Source organism: Xiphophorus hellerii, chromosome 21 (genome assembly GCF_003331165.1).
Source record: "Xiphophorus hellerii strain 12219 chromosome 21, Xiphophorus_hellerii-4.1, whole genome shotgun sequence".
In the NCBI taxonomy this organism is placed as follows: domain Eukaryota; kingdom Metazoa; phylum Chordata; class Actinopteri; order Cyprinodontiformes; family Poeciliidae; genus Xiphophorus; species Xiphophorus hellerii.
The window spans coordinates 11,798,584-11,819,152 of record NC_045692.1 but is presented as its reverse complement, the minus strand read 5'-3'; the positions used below and the strand labels follow the sequence as shown (position 1 = coordinate 11,819,152).

Here is a 20,569-nt window from a genome sequence, read left to right as displayed (position 1 = left end):
TAAGCAAGAGGGATGTCATTTGGTGTGGTGATGAGAAAAACTACTCTGACTTACGCTGTTCTGATGACAGTGCAGTGACTCAGACCTCCATGCTTGCTGAGAAGTAACATCAAGACCAATTTCATGTGTAAATCTTTCAGCAGCTTACATCAGCAGACATCAGTATGAATGGTAAATATGATGCGACCACATCAAAAGTTAATATCAGGTAGTCATGAGCCTTATTAGATTCTCTCCACAGGATTTGTCCAGCTCTTCCTCTCAGCGTCCTGTCCTGCTCACACCGAGCAGCACAGCCAGTCATTTCACAAAGCTAGACAGCTGTCAGCAGAGAGTCTGTTCTCTAGACTCTCTTTATGCAAAGTGTATTCAGTATCATGTCTGGAAACTGCTGGTTTGGAATTCAGCTCCTCACTTGCTCCTCTGTCTCACTATCCTCTGCCCACACAGTCTCCCTTCTTCTTCTTCTGGCTGGACTTTACTTTGAAATCTTTCTTGTTTTGTCTGTTTGTCCATTTTTTTTTATTTTTCTGTCCTTTCCTCTGTTCAACTTCAACCCTGCCTACTCTGCCTCTTTCTCTCATGCACCCACCTTTGGGTGACAATAGGCCCCTCAGTTTGAGAGTATATGCGAGGAATGAGCACAATGGTCCACCACTGATGACTAAATCCATTGCAGAGGACAGTAAAGAGCAGCAGACCATGGAACATCCAAACGTATCAAGAATTTTTATTCATTTTCTCTGAAATAAGAGAAGATGCACCAGCTTCTCTCTCTTACACACAGTTTGTGTCAGAAGAACGATTGTTCAAGTGTAGCATTAAACAATGAGTTTGGACTGTTATTTTTCAATGAATGAATCTTCTCTGTAGAAATTCAGGGAGGCAACCAACAGGATCAGTAACATAATCACCCAGGCTTTAACCAACCACTCTGTTAGCCAAGCAGATGAAACATATGCAGCGGCAGAATCATCAGCAAGCTGTTGAAAAAGATTTTAAAGCACTAAGGAGTTCCTGGTTATTAAAATAAATAAATAAATACAACTTTTTTTGTTGCACTTGTATTGAGTGAGATGTATTCTGTAATTCTGACCATAAAAGTTTAAAGTATCCTTTGATAAGGTTTTCTTCGTTTTCACCTTGAATAAGGAACATGATCTGACGATTTTTCTACTTGATTTTTATCAAAGTTTGTAAAAAATATATGTTGGTTTTAATATATAAAATGCTAATATGTAATGATCACAAAAATTACTAAATATATATTTTTTTGTCATTTTGGTGGATAATTCCCTGTTTGGGCACTATTTCACTCCAGTGAGTGGCCACCTGAGAGCTTCAAGAGGATTCATAGAAGAGCCTCTTAGTAGATGGACTGGTGCTCCAGCCAAAACAAAAGGAAAAAAAGGATGTACTTGGGTGATTTAATCCTCTTGTCTTCAGTCTACTTGTTTCAATTTCTACTCTTGTGCTACTTTTGTGGAGCCTCAGGGTTGTAATAGATAAAATCAATGCTATTAACTAAAGCAGGGTTTTTTTCAGAAAACATTGATAAATACTTATAACTTTACATGCTTCAGGCTTTGAAGCATGATTCTTTTGAGAGGTTATGAGCAGTGAGCAGTGTATCAAACATTCATTTTTGTTGTTACAGTACTAAGTAGCCATTATTATTTCCATTAGATAGTTACTTAGATAAAAGACTGTGATCATTTAAACTCAGGACTGCGGTAAATCTTGGCCCCACCATTGACCTTTCATTTAACTTATCTAGCCACATCAACTTTTACAGAAAAGTTTGGCAGTAAAAATAGAGGAGATAGCATTCCATTTAAACCCTGTAATATTTCGTTTTTTGCATACCATTGTTTTTGTATGCAGCATTTATCATTGACATAAACGTCTTACATGCTTCATGGTATGTGTTTTATAAGTCATAATGAAATATGCTAAGTGCAGCCTTCTCTTTAAAAACATAGCATTCTTGAGAGTCTTATTTGTAGTTTAATTCTGCTATAAATAATTCATACAACTTGTAAAAATCACAAACTCACAGCTAATAATGCCTTTAATGAAAATAACTCAATTTGGATAATAGAATTCATACTCTGGATATAAAACTGTCTAAAATATTGCCTGTCTATCATGTTTTAGTTGACTGAGATTCTACATGTCCTGAATGTGCAGCTTTTCTGATATGTTTCAGAATATTTTGAAAACCTCAGTTTATTAAAATCTGTCATGACACTTTAAGAAAATAGTTTCTTTTTTGTACATTCTTCTCTGATTGTTGTAAAGTCAACGGTACAATGCAAGTCGTTGTCCTCTGTGACTACATGAGTGAATGCTGCAAGTTGGGGACTCAATAGAATCTGCTGGGATTTTTTTTAGAAAACTTTTTAAACTGAAGGAATAATGCAGGCTAGGTGGCCAAACTGGTAAAAATTGCAAGCTTCTATTTTAACAGCATAAAACCCAGTAATGGGTTAAACCTGCATTATTATTATTATTATTATTTATTATTATTATTATTATTATTATTGGTGTATACACAGAGCTTGCTTTCTGTGTTTTATCTGATAACTCATCGCTTTTGTCTTTCTGCTAAATTCAGTTCCTTGCTTTTGTTTTCTTTCTCTTTGTTCTCTTAAGCCAAAAAGGTACAGAAAAATCCTCTTTTCAAAAACCTTTCTGATATGACCAATAATTATTAAGATTTAGCCACAGCACATTCCACATATTTCATTACAAGACAACTTCATTTTAGAAGCACAGCATCTCAACAAAAGCATGCTAATGAGATTTTAATGTTTCTTAATGACCCATTGCTAGTCATTGTGCTACTTTGATTATATTCTGTACTTTGGACCATTTGAGCCGGGACTGCCAGATTAGGTGGCTTTTGTGGTCAATGATGCCAGCACACATCCCCCACTTACAGGTTTATGGTCATCTCTTTTAGTAATTGTAAAGTTAATGTCTTAAAGGCACAGTGAGACAATGGTGGGATCTCAACATACGCTCTGAAGTGTGTTGAATGATGATAAATAACATAATCACTCCACAAACAACGAGAAATAAGTTGGCGCATTAATGTGATCTGAAGTTGGAGCTTTACTTTGGATTATGATTGATTTCTGTACCAAACACAAGTGAGCTGGGTTTCAGGCCATTAACAGATTTTCTTCCGCCCCCTGCGATTAGCAAAAGCACTTTCCGCACCCACACTGAATTCAGCTGGGGCTAGCTATGGTGCCATGTGTGCACGCTCTTGCTGCCTGTGCTGAAGATGTGTGTGTTTTGTGTCTGCATTGCCCCAGAATAGCCAGCTTCTCCCAGGAATATGAACTGACACATACACAGAGGAGAAACAGACAAGCCAGAAGCCAGCTACCATTAATGCACCATATTTTATCTCCATGAATAGTACCACACACACATACCGTGAGCGCTTTTCTCCCTCCAGACGGGCTCTGGTTGCTGCTTATGTGTGCGTTTATGGGTGACGGCGAACATACGGCAGTTTCCATGCCTCCCAAAGGCCAATGAGGCAGAAAGTAAAGACCTGTCAGAAAAAAACATACTGTCTAAAGCAAACGCAATAAGTAAATGTAAAATTAAATTGCCTTAAAATGACACTGAACTCTAGCAGCTTATCAATATTCAAGCAGCATATGTCATCAACTTTTCTGTTTGGGATTGTAGCCAACAGTAGCTGTATTTAAACTAAAAGCAAAACAGAAATAACCAAACAAAAAGCATCCAAAAACACTAACCGAAGGTAGCGAAGAATGGAGATAGTATGCTCAACTTGTGTCCTTTCGATTAGGGTTGTTCCTGCCCTTAAATCTAAGATTCCATTTTGGTAAATGGTTATAAAAGAGATGACTTCATCACAATATATGGTCATGTCTTCCTGCTTTAAAAGGTGTAAGTCAAATACTCCTTTAATGTCAGAAAAGTCCACTTTAAAAACAAAATACTTATCTGCTTTGAACAACAGTAATAATGCAGATTTTAATTAGTTTATTTTAAATAGATCTTTAGATGTCCTATCTCTAAAAGATGATAATATTTCGCCTTAAGATGTTTCCTCAGGTTGGCTTTTGCACTGCACAGATGCCAGGCTTTTAGAATAAGACTTACATTTCTCTGGCCAGAAAACAGTTTGAATATATTGCTTTTGGAGACATTTTGCAAATTAAGCTTAACACTGAGCCAGCCAAGTTTTCTGTTAACTAATCTTCTCTCTGCCAGTCATACAGACCTGGTGGCAATAAAGGCTAATTCCACCTGTCACAAGGGTGAGCGACTCAGTGGCCCAGTGCTCTCCCAAGGCCAGCCCTTATTACACGAAGAAAGAATTTTTATCAATGATAGAGACCCCCTTCTCAGAGGTCACACTGAAATTAAAAGGTAGAACCTGCATCTTTTCCCTCTGAGGAGAAAAGAAACTCTTATCATCTTATTCTTTTTCCTGCCTATTTTAAAATGTAAAGTAGGGTCTTGCTATTTCTTACATGCATGTACATCACTATGACACAATTGCTCAGGGGAGCCGCTTGTAATGTTTTAGGATTCCTTCTTTTCCCACACACATAAATCAAGCTGACATGTGGCTTTACACACTCTTGCCTCTCATTTCTCGAGGTCTCTGTTTGGTATGCACCTTAATTGGATTCTGTGTTTGCATTTGCCAAGGCTCCCAGCACGCGTGTACTCATGCCACTGTACATCTACTAGTGGTCTGAGAGAGTCTACACTGGCGATATGTCTGATGCGTTTGTTGTTGGCTTTAATCTCTCAATCTGACTCAACTCAAGTTAGTGTCAAGTTAATGCTGAATTGTTTGTCAGTCATTACTTCATTGAACATTGTGTGTTCAATATCTGACGGCAGCAAAATGCTTTAAAAAAAATGGTTTGGAAACTCTGCATTGCCAAAAGTTTTGCTTGAGTTCTCTAAGTCTTTCTTATACTGCTTCAGGTAGACAAGTCATCCGGTGTTTGCTTCTTCTTGATGGCTTTTTGGGAGCTTTTACACTGCTTTACTCTGTCTCTCCAGGAGGCTGAATGGCACTGTGATGAGTTCACAAAGGGAGCCTGCTTCAGCCGTGGAAAATCAGAGGTGAGTTTACATGAACACTCTCTTATATTGCTTTCCCAGATACATGATGAGAAAAGCAAGTTTTCATTGTTTGCAAAAAGAAACATACAACTTTGCATCAGAAACGTACTTGATAACGTTGGCTCAATTGCATCTTTAGAACCAACAAGGTAATTGAGTTAAAAGCCTACTAATCTACTCCTTTCTATGATAAATTGTAAAATAAACTTTACTTCGCATGACAGGTAGATGCTAATTTTATACAGTCTTTATATAACTTTATTATCTAAAGTGTTCAAGCATACTATTTAATCTTATCTTAAACATATTTACTCGTTTTCCCCTTTTCACTCTCTACCCTCTTCCTATTTGAAGAACTACAAAATAAAGGACAATAAAAAGTAATTTAAAAATAATATCACGACACTTACATACTGTTGGTAAAACAAATCTAATGTTTAACAGTTAACACGGACAAATAGCATTTGCTCACTGGCTCTGATCATTCATGTATCATTGGCTTTACAGCTGTATGATAATTATAAAAACACACACTGGGACCAGATTAGGCTCTTACATGAAATTACACCCTGGACTAGCAACTTCTAGCAAAGTCTTATTATTTGAAAGTTTATTTTCTCCACATTTATAAGGAAAATACCTTTGTGAACTTATCAGCAATCAGCAGAGTTGAGCATATGGGTTGTGGAAATGAAAAGCTGAATAGTGTGAAGAAATGCCAAATACATTTTGGTAGACACAGTGAGAATGTAGGATGGCGTCTTGCTAACTGGTAAAACAAGGACTGATAACACTGGAGATAATCTCAATAGACAGACATCAATATAAGATTCTGAAACCATTTGCAGATCTCCACATCCTGGGACCAAACACTTCCCTTAAAAATCCTATAAAATCACTACGCTCACCCCTACAGAGCAGGGCTCGTCAGAGGCTACCTCCACAATTTGGGGGTGAAGAGGATGAAGTGGCTTGCTTGCAGTCTTGGCCTTAACTCTGCTAAAGACTTGTGCGATCAGCTTTGGTTTCATGTTCATCCCAGAGTGGCCAGTACAACCACAATGATTGACTTGCAACAAATGCCAGTTAAGAAATGGACTGCTGTCCCACAACAGCATGTGAACAAGCTGGTGACCATCATTAGGATGACCTGCCAGGCTGTCTTGGTAGTCTACTGTTCTCATATCCAGACTTGGTACTGAGCCCGCCTGTTTGTTAAATAAATAAATTGTTAAACTGTCAGTATGTCCTTTCTCCTCAAACGCCAATCATTTAACGCCAATCACAAACGACACCAAGCAAGGTTGCATACGGAGATAAGCTGTTTGGCATCAGCAGAGAGGATTTGGCAAGTCATTCATGGGCGGAACCCACATTCAGCTCTGCTATTTAACACCCAGATGTGTTTTCCTTGCATATGTGGCACCATATTAAAAGGAACTGAACAAATACACTTTCACTTACTTTTTCTAATGTACACATGTAGTATTGCCCTTATCAACGTTCTATATAGCTTTCTATACAAAACTAATCTTTTTTATTATTTTCTTTTATATTTAGTTTTTTCATTAGGATTTATTGCCATCTTTTTACATCATGTCGAAATAAAAACCTTATCCTCCTCCAACCCTCAAACTTCAGCCCAAAAGTCTTCCATTGCTAAGGACTTTCTAAAATTGCAGGCTAAAACTAAAACTACAATATAAGAATTAAACATATTAGGACTTTAAAGCAAGTGGATTCACTTTATCCACCCTTAATATATGGACACCGTAGGAGCTTGAGTGGTTTTAAATCAACTCACTATAGTAAAATGTTCCCTTTCTATACTTAAACATTTATTTATAGACTTTTGTACAAAGGGAGTTCCTATTGTTTTACTTCTTTCTTTGCAGTCTATATTTTAGTATGTGGCTAGATGGTATAGCCTTCTATATAAAACAGATGTCTTTCTGAGCTGAATTTGACTTGTAGGTGAACTGCTCAGTCCTGATTCTTATGTGCGTCTGCCGCTGTGTATTTATCCTCCAGTGAAAGGTGGTCAGGGACCCATAATAGGCATGCACAGGCTGGCCAGCACATGATCGTTGAAGTGAATTACAGACCAAAGCTACCTCAGTCCTTGGGAGTCGCTACAGTCTGGCAGAGCAGTATTGTTTTGCTCTGTGTTCTCTTCTGAGGATCAGTTGCTGTGATGTACACTAAGAATAGCTTTAGAAGCTTCTTTTTTTTCCCTCCAGCAGTTGACAGGGCTTTCTGTGGTTTATTACCTACCTCAATGCACATCAATATATCATAACTTAAGCTGTAATAGTTTCCTGTGTTTTAAGAGAATTTACCAGTGATTTTAGGTTTTTTTCTTCCTAATACATACATCTGCGTCTCAGTTCTGTGTTTGATTTATTTCAGTTAAGATAAGAAAGCAGAGTTAAACCACCTTGATGGATGTTTCTGTTGTGTTGTGAGAACCAGCATAAATGCTTCTGTTTTGCAATACAAATGTGGAAAGTTTGTCAGGAAGCTGCCATAATAAAGCCAAGCACAGTGATGCTGTCAAAATAATAATTATTCCCATTATTAAATTAGGAAGAAGCTGTAGAGAAGAATTCAAAAATGCAGATCCTTATTTTTCAACCTGCCCACAAACACCCACACCCCTTCACACAAGTTTATAGATCACAGCCAGCTGCACAAACACTCCAAGTTCAGCGGCATTGCAATAAATTTAAATATCCTCAAAAAGTTAATTTCCACTAGTAATTCAATTAAAATTCTGAAATACGTATATAGAGATATAATTTAAGAATTTATTTCTATTTTCCTGCAATGATGACATGCCTCAAAAAAACAAAAATATCACTCTAAAATAATACAGACATTATTTTTATTTTCAATACACAACTGTTGAGTTTTGTAAAAGTGTATCGATGTACTATTCAATTATCCAGCTACTTATTTGGGGCTGATTTTGCATTAATCCTTGTATCAATCATGTGTGGTGTGAAGTTAGTGAGACTTTGTCACTGCTTAAGTGGCAAGAAAAAGCTCAATTCTGACTGACCCTCTCCAGCACTGCATTATAAGGTAACATCTTTCCGGAAGACACCATCAAGCGCTCTGACATTTTCTAATAGAAGGTTTTGGACTTTATAACATACAGTAAACCAACATCAGCAGATGACCTAAATCATCAGTGACTGTGGAGACCTCACACTGAACACACTGGACTCCAAGCAACGGTGCCTGTGCAAAGCCCCAGACTCTCCCTAGACTCTTGATATCCCACTAAAGAGTGAGATTTACTTTCATCTGAAATGACACTTTGGACCGAAGTCAGGTTATGGTTCTGAAAATGCCTCTTGACCACAGAGTTATCCTGATGCAAACACTATGCCATTTCCTCGATACCTCTGTGTGGTGGCTTTTAAAGTTATGACTCCAACCACAGTCCATGCCTAACCAAATGTTTGAAAGGGCTTTGCCACAAGATCTTCTCAAGGCTGTGGTCATCCCTATTGCTTGTCCACACTTTTTCTTTCCCCTACACTTTTCATTAATATTTTTGTATACAAAATTCTGTCAACTGATAGATTCTCTAATAGTGATTTTTTTTCTTTATACAGATACTGGGTGCAATCTGCTGGGCTTCCTCACAGAACATTTTTTTTATCATTTGCTATGATAAGCTGAGTTGACTGCATTGCATTATAAATTGCAACTAATTAGACCTGTAGATAATTTTTAGAATTGATTTGAATTACCGCATGTTTTTCAGTGATGGTCTGCAGAACGAGACACCAGCCTTACCTATAATTATTGTGGCCATGCCATACCATGGGTTAGTTATGCAATACTCCAGTGCAATTCTCTAATCTTCTAAGAACTATAGCCCATGTTAAACAAATTAATAAAAAATACACAGAGTAACATGTAATGCATATGCAACATGTGATTTAACTTTTTAATTTGTATTACTCAAACATTTATACTTTTTGAGGATAAGGCTTTAAGAAGCCCCTCTATGCAGGGATAGGCTTGTAAATGAGCTGCTCATCAACACACTTTTTGTTTTAACGGCATATATGTGGTCACCTTGAATACTTTCAAGTGTGGAGGGCCAGGAAACAAGTAGTTCCAGGTGTCGATGTTCATGGTGTTTGGGGAAAATAAATTCCCTTTGCTATGCCAGCCTACACACCTAAATCAGACCCTTAAAAGTGAAAAGAGGGGTGATGAAGGTTGCTCCAGTGACTGAAACAATAGCAGATTTACAAAGGTTTAAACTTTTACAAGAGCCCCTTACCTATGACCAGGGCCCCTGTTAGACAGAGAGAACTCTACAGGTTTATTTTTTTTGTCCTGTGAAAAAAAGAATTGCTGCTTCATGAAGTTAATGCCGACCACCTTTACATTTACCACAGGTTGACGTTAGTTGATGGAAATCACCTGCAAGCCCTCATGAATACCTGACCTTTACATTGAAAGTTCATAAAATTGAGTGCCGATCTATCATTCAATCAATCTTTCACTCTGTCAGTTCTGCTCTGCTTTTTGTGAGCTTTTAACCAAGAGCTGAGTAGTTTTGCTTGAAACCCCGGGAGGAATTCCCACAAGAGTAAGGAGCCAAGAAAAGGCTGATGAGTGTGTACTTCACTCTAATTTGGAGAAAAGTGGTTTGAATTGATTGTGGTGGGGAGCGGGCTAAAAAGAAAGAATGATTGAATGAAGTGTATGAGAGGCGACATTTTCATTTCACTTTCTGACCAGTCAACAAAGCCAAGGCAATTTTCTAAACTAATTCTGAATGGCCCTCTCTAACACCTGTTGCATTTATCTGGTCTCTGCCGTATTATTGAGATCCCTCTCCAACCTTGATCCCCACTGAATTAGGATGTGACATGGCTAAGCCATGCAGACATTAGACTTGATTTGACTCTGTGTAAGTTGGCCACGTTTCGGAGCAGCCCTCCTGTTGATGCAGGTGCTTTTCTTATTTATTGGCATAAAGTGTAATTTGGCCCCTTCTGCCTAATGCTGCTGCTTGCCAGTGGATAGATAATGGAACTGTTAGTAACTGCTATATATGTTTTTTTGCCTGTGTGTTTCTGCAGGAGGAGTGCCAGAACTACATTAGGGTGCTGCTGGTTAATGGGAACAGGCTGTTTACCTGTGGAACCAATGCATTCACCCCCATCTGCACCAATCGAACGGTACGAGCATCATAACATCCACAATGCTGTTTACATAGCCTGCAATTTAAATCCAAACCCCTTTTCAATGCATACATAACCATCCATGAATTTGACAGAAACTGAGAGAGGCTGTGTTTTTACTGTCATAGTATTTTTCCAGAACATTTGCAACATTATTTTTTACAAAGCTGGACAGAGTAAAGTTTCAATATTAACATAAACACTTCACAAAAACAACTTGATGAATAACTGCAGTTTTTAACAGTTTTAGATAAAGTTGAAGCGTAGAATAACAATATTTTTAGTTGCGCCCATCTGCCATCTGTGTAGTTTACACAAAGCAGCATCTGTACTAGGCATTTTTCACATAAAGAGAAGTGCAGTGACAACACAAAATAAATATGACATTATAGTTCTGCAGACATGCTCCAGCTTCTTGACTGAAATACAGAAACATTCTGTATCTGTAGATAATGGCATATAATGGTATATAATGGTGATAGTGTCCGCAGATCTGGTAAATGATAATTTCCTTGTTAATTCTTTTTACTTTTTAGCACTACAATCTTAACCTGTTAGACTGTAAATTGAATTTCTTTATAGCACTGACCTTTTCTAAGCTTAGGGAAAGTATCCTTCCTCAATTTGCCTTGCATAGTCAAAGACAACTGGCTAATTGCTCATTTGAAATTTTTAATTATGTGTTTTTGGAATTTGAGGAAATGTCTAAAATAACATAGATAACATAGATTTGACAATTATATAAAAAACTGAGCAACAGAACAAATATATGTAGTCTCTTTAAAGAAAAAACATCTCTAAAAGCATATTTTTGCAGCGTACTTTTAAAAGACACAACTCTTAACTGCACATTTATTCAATCCATAAATCGTCGGTAAACATAGGAATGAGACTTTTGAAAATGTGACACTACTGCACAATTAAACAGCAGAGAACCTGCCAAGGCATTCTGTGAGGCTCTTACATCGGCAAGTGGGTAGAGTAGCCAAAAATTGCACTCAAGTCAGGGCAGGACTGATGGTGATAAAAAAAATATCCAAGAGTAAAAAAGTAAAGCCTACTTAAGTAAAAAACAATTAAAGTGGAAGGAACACACATTTGTTTTCCATCAGGTCAAACTCCTGAATGCTTATAGTAGGTATTGTGTAAAGACACAATATATACTTTTTCTTTTGTGTTTTCTAGATCTGCAAATGGCACCACATTCTCAGAAGACAGAAAATAACATTAAAATAATGATGCTTGTGTACAACCCAGAAGTTTTAACAAAGATATTGCTAAGACATTCAGTGGACTAATTAAAGTTTGGTAGAACAGCCAGAATGTTCTCTTAATAAGAATAGCAGTACTTCATAATAATATTACTCAAGTAGAAGTAAATAACATGGTGTAGAAAAACTACTCCAAGAAGCACATTATCTTTAATATTTAGGTCTATACTAGGTCTACATCAGCTTTCCACCAGTCTGCATCTAAAGTCTCCATGGTAACCAACTGTTGCAAAGTCCCATTGATGCTTCAGGTTTCAGTTTAGATATTCACTGCAGCATGAAAAAAACCGGTTTCATAACAGACCCCCATTTTTGTTGCCATGAACAAAATGACATTAGCTGCCAGCACAGCTAGATTGTGCTCTTCAACAGTATTTTACAATTATACAATCTCCATGTTGGTTGTATAATTGAAGTTGTAAATATTCCATCCTGCTATGTAAAGGGGAAAGATTACAAGCAAAATGTGGTGCTTACCTGCTTTCTCTTTGTGTTGATTTCCCTTTACTGGTTTCAAATTCTGTTGCTTAGCTTTTGTCTCATTGCGCCCAGCATGATGTGTTTTCTAGGTCAGTCAGCTTGTTGCTAGAAGTTTAGCATTCAACTTCTCCTCCATACAAATTGTCCTTTGTATTCCATCCTTAAGTTCACAAAGAAATTCTGGGAAATGCTGCATCCAAGCATTTAGAGGTGGCTGCTGCAAACTTCTACAAAGCCATTCTTGTAGTCAAACTGGTTAACCATATCTCCTTCAGATAGTATCACACACTACATTAAATTCCAGCTTTTTAACTGATATGAATTTTCTTCATTGATAATCATAACCTTGTAGGTTAGTCAAGTGCATCAACTCCCTTGCATCAATGAGAGGGAGCTGCAACTGCCAGCTCAAAAGAAGCTGGCAGCACGTATTTTGAGAAATCGTTAGCATAAAATAGCATTATGACGGGCATGTGAACAATGCAAATTTGAAGACTGGGTTGTTATTTTAATGAAGTGACATTGTTTGAGGTAAAGGTCAGGTTGATCAACTTATTTAATCAAGGTGAGTCGGGAGAATGACACCTCAGCATTCCCTGTTCAAGCTCCCATTGTGCAGCCAGGCATGCTGACTAATTATAAAAATGAATCCTATTAAGGGCCCTGATTTCTGGAATTAATGTTACCCCAAACTTGTTTAGCATCTCAATCAAAATGTTAAGCTCATTACTCTTGTTAATGCTGGCACTGGGCTCCATGTAAACACTTGTTGACCCTTTTGAAAAGTCATTGAAATTTATTTAGCTTCTGTTCTTTTGTCACATTACTTTTTGTGCACTCCCTCTTTTTCTCATTACATTGAGATGACTCATTTCTCTCTGGCTTCAAGGCACCTGATTGTATACATTAGAACTAATTTTGGTGAAACTTATCACTTTGAATTCAGCAGGCTGCAGACACAATAAGGTCAACCATGTCTTCTGTGTTTGTTCACTCACTGCAATTGCAAAAATATACATTTTATAAGGTAACTAAAATATCTGGGAGACTACTTCTGGTGACATATGCCCCTGGAGTCAAGTGTAGCTGAACTTTTAAAATGTCTGATTATTGCTTTTTTACCTTATAACAGTGATATGTCCACATCACCAATCTGCATTTCACTCTTAGAAGAAGACTGGGCAGGAGTTTACAATTAAGATGACATTTGTTTTGGTCCTAAAGCACTGAATTCAAAGGTCAAAAGCTCATAATGACTGTTTACTGCTGTGAAAATACATATAGTTGAAATGCCATGACATTATTGACATGGCATTTCTTTAGGAGCTGTCATATTTACGAGCTGAATGTTCGTTAATTTGAAACATGGATCCGGAACGTCAGCATCAATAGAACGCTGCCCACACAGATTTTTTTTCAAGCTGTGATGATGAACACAGACTGGCATGAATGTCAATAATTTAATAGAAAACAGGACAGGCCTAAGACAGACTGTAAGGTATAGAATAAAAAATGGTGCGTTGGCAATAGAGTATACCTCGTGACTGATTTTGATTAAACAAAATTTATTTGTCAAATAGCTGTATATGTGTGTCTCTTTATTAGAGAGACACACATCAAATCTTTATTTTTTTAGCTGTGATCTACCAAGACTCAATTTGGGATGATTCTGATATCCCACTTTTATTTCCACATGAAATGGTTAAAATTACTCCAAGGTTAATCATACCAGGTGCACATAAGACGACTGCGTTTCACTATTTCAAGGAGATTTGCCAAGTTTGAGCAACAGACATTTATTTTGGTGAGCTCCTGACTGGAGTAGACGTGATCAATGTGGCGAGCGTGAAAGAGTTTCTGTGGCCTTTAAGAAGTTACAGCAGCCAATGTCTGCTAAAGTATTTAATGTATCAAATAAATTTCAAGGTATCCATTCCACAGTATGAGACTTGGAGGACATTCACAACAACTACCAATTCTCAGGTCTCAATGACCAAGAAAAGTCAACCTGAGAACAGACAACAAGGTGCTAAATGAGTCCTCCAAAAACTCAGAAAAATCATTACAGGACCTACAGTTCAAAGTTGATATTGTTAAAGTCACTTTAACATTAACTTGCTAAAGATTTGCTGTCTTTCTACAATCAGAAAGACAGCAAATCTCCTTGCAAGCCTCTCTTCATAAATTTGGAAACAGGAGACATTCCTGAGAAATATAGCAGCCAGCACAAAGTGTAATAATGCAGCTGTACTGAATGGCATTGTTAACATGACCAGTCCATACATCAGATTTCCCTGCACTTTGGGAGAACACGAGTGCAAGAAAAATTAATTTGTTGAATGCTAACTATTAGGGCCTGGTGTACTGATGCACTATTCCACTATAACCTGCAGAGGACAGTGGGTACTTCCCTCAGGTGCTGGCTCCTACCTCGTTTCAGAACGTTCAGAGTACAGAGAAGGTGCTTTAATAATACTCACACCCGTGAGCGCTCAACTGTGAGCGTTCCAGGGGCCTCTAAAAATGCTAGTGGCAGTGTGTAAACTTTATTTCACGTCTGGCTACCGGAAAAGATATGTTTCTACCTCTCCACCTCACTCACATGGCTTTCTGCTTCTGTGAAATTGGGTTTTCCCCTGGTTTCCTCATCATTGCTATTGTTAATACTGAAATGACATGATAAGATGGCTCATTTAAATTAACACTGACATTCATGAGGTGCTTTGCTTGACCATTTATGGTTGAGGGCATGTAGAGGGCAGGACATGAGGCAGGACCTTGTGCACAAAGTTTTAGTTATAGCTGTGTTCTAGAGAGAAAAATTGCTTAAGGTTTTATAAATCAGAATGTTTTTTGCCGTATGCCACTTTTGCCTTTTGGGCGAACATACACTTTTAGTATGGATCCTATGCAATCCTTTAGAAATGAGACTCCAGATCTTTAACTTATTGAGATGCAATAGGGTGACTTCAAAATATGTTCATGAAAGTTGTTACTGCAACCTCGTAGCTCCTAGAACTAATCGGAAAACTATTTGAGTTCAGTTTCTCAAATTGTCCAATCACTGGTCACATCAAAATCATCCAGTTCTGTTCACTATCCAGTTCCTCTCTACTTTTCTAATGTTGATTAAATTTATTATAAATTATTGATAGCCCTGTCAATTACCAGGTCTAAAATATGCAAACCAGCTGATAGTTTTCTTGCCATATTTAGCAGGTGAAAACTCTTACTCTGACTGTTGGATTTCTCATTCTTTTAAGAATGATTCAAAAGAGTCGATAGTTCTTCTTTATTAGCTGTGATCCATCTCCTTCCACAAAAGTCCGTAGAGCGTCCAAGCCCTGCAGCTGCTTGGTCTATACAGGGACAACTTTCACTTCCCTTCCTTCAAAATGAAATGGCTTCTTTGCCATCTATTTATTCCTCCTCTTCTTCCTTTTCTCAATGACCCAGCTGACCTAATAAAATGACTCCTGCCAACGGAATCAGCCGTGTCAATACCAGGCTTTCACCTCAGACTGGCAAAGCTCACACAGGGTCGCTTCTCTGTTGTGGTTTGGGTTGTGCAGCGTTGGCATTAGAGAGCAGATAGGCCAAATTTTTTGATCCAAATCGACAGGCTTTAGGAAATTGGCGAAAGACACAGTCTGGTTCCTCTAAACACTTTGCTCTGAATTCACTTTAGAAGAACTTTGTAGATTAATAAAAATGAGTGAAGAGAGACGAGATTGAGCTAAGAATCATTGTGCAGTGTCTTAAGGTCTACAGCCAGTGGGAAGTCTCAAGTACTGAACTTGACTGATTGATAGAAAAGTAATTGCATAATGGTCACAAACAAACCTACAATCTTGCATTACTCATTTGCCATGGGAACTTCAATAAATATTTACAAATAAGTACAAATGCCATGAGATAAATTTTGCATGACGTTTGCTTTTGCACCATAAAATATAATTACATCTTAGATTGGGAAATTGCAATTCTCTTTTTCCCTTTTCAGAGCTCACTTACAAAGCCATGTGCTACGGCTCTTCAGCAACCAGTCCAGCGTGTCAGGGATAACCCAAGGTCAAGCTGTAAAGTATTTTTAAAAAGCGGGGCCTTGGATTTGGCTTTATATTCAAAGGCGAAATGCAATGGAGCAATTCATCGCACATCAAGCCTTTTTGTAACTCAGAGTGGCAACTCAAAGATGTGGTTTAACAATGTTCCATGTTGAAGAACAGCTGGCTGTTCTGTAGAGACACCAGAAACCAAACCATTAAAGCACTTCAGCCAAGATGAATTCTGCTGGTCTTGAACAGGTGGTTTCTTACCATTAGACTAAAAAGCAGCTGTTGTGCTTGTGTGTTTTACGATGCTGATTATTCTAAATGTGCTCTCTAATTATGCTTCTTGCTTCTGAAGGTTCTGGTTGTACATATTGTTGTGTGCTTCACTGTAGAAGTAAACAAAGCAAAATGTTATGAGATGAGGTATATTTGCTGCTTGTACTACTTGCATATTGGCAGGAACAAACAGCACAGCTGCACACTTCTTTGATTTGCATTTTAATGTTGCCCTTTGATGCTTTGTCCTATATATTGTTGCTGTTGTCCTACATTGCTATGCTTAGAAATAAACTCACTTTAGTGCCTGATCCTGCGTTATTCAGCACCAACAGCAAGATATTGGATCTTTTATTGCAGTAGCATTAAAAAATAAAAGTAAAATCCAGACTTTATGCTGAGTTAATTTATTCAATTGCGGGGGTGGAATCTCACCTAAGAAGTAACTGTTTCCAGTCTTTGGGTCACACTTTCTATAAAATCAACTTTCTATAAGTATTTTTGTAATTTTTACTTTACCTTTCTCTTTGAATTAGAGTGTCTTTGGGTGTAACTGTATTTGAAAATGAGAAGGACAAAAATGTATGCCCTTAAAGTAGAGCAGATGTGCATTTATCTCCCAAAGTCGTGAAATGATTACAGGAAAATAGTTATTTGCCCAGTATTGCCCTTCAGTAGGAAGAATAATTAAAACATTTTAAACAACAATGGCGATTCACACAGCTGCTCCAGGACCCAAGTTTATCCTGCAACCATGGCCATCAAGCAGGATATTGATTGTAAGAGAGGTTAAAAAAAAACTCACTATTAAAAGAGTAGCAACTTTGGCTCACCAAGGCATGTTAACAAAGGTTGTTTTAAATCTGGCCATTAGACTGCAGCTCTGAGTTAGCTTCCAAATTTTGAGGAAAGTAGCAAACATGAGGACATTTGCTAATTGTCTATATTGTACATTTCACAAGGGGACATAAAAAGAGGCAGCATAGTAGACAGACAATCTGTGCAGACATTAAATAAACTGCAGCATATGGAAAAGTTCTAACATTTATGTTGTCTCCTTTGTTCCTATTCCATAAAACCATAGACATTTTGGAAGATGAGGTTATTTCAAATGAAACATGGTTGTTGTCTGCCGTAAATCATAAATTGACTCATAACTGGAATCCGAAACATATGCCCAATTCCAGTCAGTAAGACTTCACCAGAGAAAATATGAAGCCTCTTCTGTGGGCAGGACATTCTGCAAGCCTACGAAAAGCCTGTGGGATGAGCAGATGAAAAGACGGCATAAGGAATACAGGATTTTGAATAATTAAGAAAGCAGACCATAGGGGAATACTAAGTGTTGTCCTGTTATAAAATGGTTTTACAAAGTATTAACAGCTGTGTTGCAAATACATTTATTACATGCGATCTTGCGTCTTCTTCATGTTGCAAATAAAAGGAAATGCACTCTGTAGTAGCACAGACACAGTTTATTCTCATCAGCCTTTGTTTTATTTTGTTCTTGATCACTAATTCTTGTTCTCCCACTTTAACCTGACTTTCTACTATATTGCAGCTCACAAACCTGACTGAGATCCACGATCAGATCAGCGGGATGGCTCGGTGTCCCTACAACCCCTTGCACAACTCCACAGCCCTCATCACATCCAGCGGAGAGCTCTACGCCGCCACCGCCATGGACTTCTCTGGACGAGACCCGGCCATCTACCGCAGCCTTGGCGGACTGCCGCCTTTACGCACTGCCCAGTACAACTCCAAGTGGCTAAACGGTAGGCAGTAAATGGCAGATAATTGCTATATTTTATGTACATACATGTAAAAACTAGCCTGGCCATTGCCTGCCTATGCAATTCTGCTCAAAAATAATCCTCGCTTCCAGCACATTCTGGGCTTCCTCCCCTTGACTCAGATTTTCTCTGGTTTATTTTTGACCGGGTCAATCAGCGAACACAAGCATAAGTTGTGAATGATGACATCGATTTTCTGCCTGTAGCTTTAGCAATGGCAGGGAGGGAAGTAAACAAAGCTGTTCATTCGACGCCGGCCACACTTCCAAATATTAAATAAACATTAACAGCCGCCTCATTTGGATCGGCACTTTTCTCTCCACAATTGAAAAGGTTACTTACAGCAAAGGCAACTTCCGATAAGCTTCTTGGTATTGAATTGGCACATTACATACGTCACAGGCAAACGTTAAGCAACTGGGTAAAATTTAAAACCTCAACACAGTCCACGCCTCCTGGAAGCAATTGTTTTTCAATACTAAAGATGCGCAGACCCTCTGTATGAAGCACATAGCGTAGGACAAGAGGCTGGCTATGTAAGAACAACATTATTCAAAGATATTTGAGGGATCACACTGAATACATCTGTCACTACAATGCTTGAAATATTTGCACTGCAACTAGAGGAGAGTCGGTGTGTTTTCATTGGACTCACAGCCTCTTGCATCTGTAAGATTTTATTCTCCAAGCAACCTTTAGTAATCAGCCCCAAGCAAAACAAATTCTGCTCTGAATGATAATATTCATTTGCCGTTTAACGGTGAAACAAAATGTTTCTAGAGTTTCATGTCAACAAGAAAATCTGAGTGTGGTTAAAAAAAATAAACACCTTACCCTTTCTTTAAGGAGAACTCGAGTTTGAAGTCCAGAAAAATCAATGGTGTCCCCCCCCCCCCCCCCCAAAAGCTCAAACACATTGGAGAGCAGATTGGGGAACTTCAAATAGCTTAAAATGTCCATCCTACACAGGAGCAGGTCAATCAGTATCTTGTCTGCGAGTGACTTTTTTCCTGATTCACATTTAAGCTAAATTGAAAAAACAAATTTAAAACTACCTCATACCTTGCTTGGCAGCCACCTTCTGGGAGAAGGCTTAATAACTAATTTTATGGGGAATTGATTTTCTTCCTCCGTCTCCCCCTGCACTGCCCTCTGAAGGTTCAGAGAAGAAAAGGGCAAAAATGAGATGGAGAGAGAGAGGAAAAGGGGGGCACATTTTCCTTTAAAGCCGAATTAAATCACCGTCAGAAAGAATAAAGTGTGCATTTTAGATTCAATAATGTCATACATAAAGATGAACGCTTTTGCTGTAGCCGTGTCATGGAGGTTGCATGTTTTAGATAGGGTGAGAGCTATTACCCTCCACCTGTTTTGGTCATTTCTCAGCCTAACCTTTAGGTTTGGGGAGTGAAAAATGAGCTTTCTTATTACAACACAAAGCCATTAATAACATAGCCTGTAGTTATTAATCCTGATCACCTGCTGTTGTGTGGGCCGCATGCACGCTCACACACACCATGAGCCAATCAGTCATAATGCGTAGCCTATCACTCTCCCACTCCATCCACCTCCCACAGCCTTAAATATATTTCTGTCTGTATTTTTCTTCATCTGTCTGCACTTCATCTTTTTTTCCTGGCTGTCATCGAGTTTTCTTTCTGGGTCGTTTTTTTCTGTCCAGTTCATTTTTGCCACCACTTTTTCAACAGAGCCAAATTTCGTCTCCTCCTATGACATCGGCAACTTCACTTACTTCTTCTTCCGAGAAAATGCGGTGGAGCATGACTGCGGCAGGACTGTGTTTTCCCGAGCCGGACGTGTGTGCAAGAATGACATCGGTGGCCGCTTTCTGCTGGAGGATACGTGGACCACCTTCATGAAAGCCAGGCTGAACTGCTCCAGGCCAGGAGAAATTCCCTTCAACTACAACGAGCTGCAGGGCACCTTCTACCTGCCTGAGCTGGAGCTGCTCTATGGCATTTTTACAACTAATGTGTAAGTAATGGTGCATGACCAAATTCTCAGTCGTTCAAGTTTATGCTAAACCTAAACATCCTCCATTATACTCTGATGAAAGATAGATTGAGGTGAAGAGAACATTTGGTTGGAAAATAGTTTTAGCTTGCAAGCCTTAGAATATCATCCTCTCTGGGATGGTACAGCTAATATTTTATTCATAACAAAAATAGATGGAACTGTTAGTAAAAACATCTTGTAAAGCAGCATCTCAAGACATAGCAATAAAAATATTGCTATCTCAAGAAATAGCAATAGCATTTGCAAAAGCAAATGGCAAAGCTGCCATTTGCTTTTGCCACTCACAAAAGCAAATGGCAGCAGTTTGCACTCAG

The 20,569-nt window shown here is 38.3% G+C and overlaps 1 protein-coding gene across 4 annotated transcripts in view; it reads left to right on the top strand.

Annotated features, from left to right (window-relative positions):
* Window positions 1-20,569, top strand: part of sema5a (sema domain, seven thrombospondin repeats (type 1 and type 1-like), transmembrane domain (TM) and short cytoplasmic domain, (semaphorin) 5A) — a 151,183-nt gene that overhangs the window by 62,096 nt on the left and 68,518 nt on the right. For all 4 annotated transcript variants that reach the window (XR_004337338.1, XM_032551350.1, XM_032551352.1 and 1 more), the window contains exons 5-8: window positions 5,068-5,130; window positions 10,242-10,340; window positions 17,987-18,200; window positions 19,928-20,213. Coding sequence is in view for 3 of the 4 variants with exons in the window: in XM_032551350.1 (XP_032407241.1) it covers window positions 5,068-5,130; window positions 10,242-10,340; window positions 17,987-18,200; window positions 19,928-20,213 (662 nt within the window). In the remaining variant the exon portion in view is untranslated. The remainder of the gene's footprint in view (window positions 1-5,067; window positions 5,131-10,241; window positions 10,341-17,986; window positions 18,201-19,927; window positions 20,214-20,569) is intronic.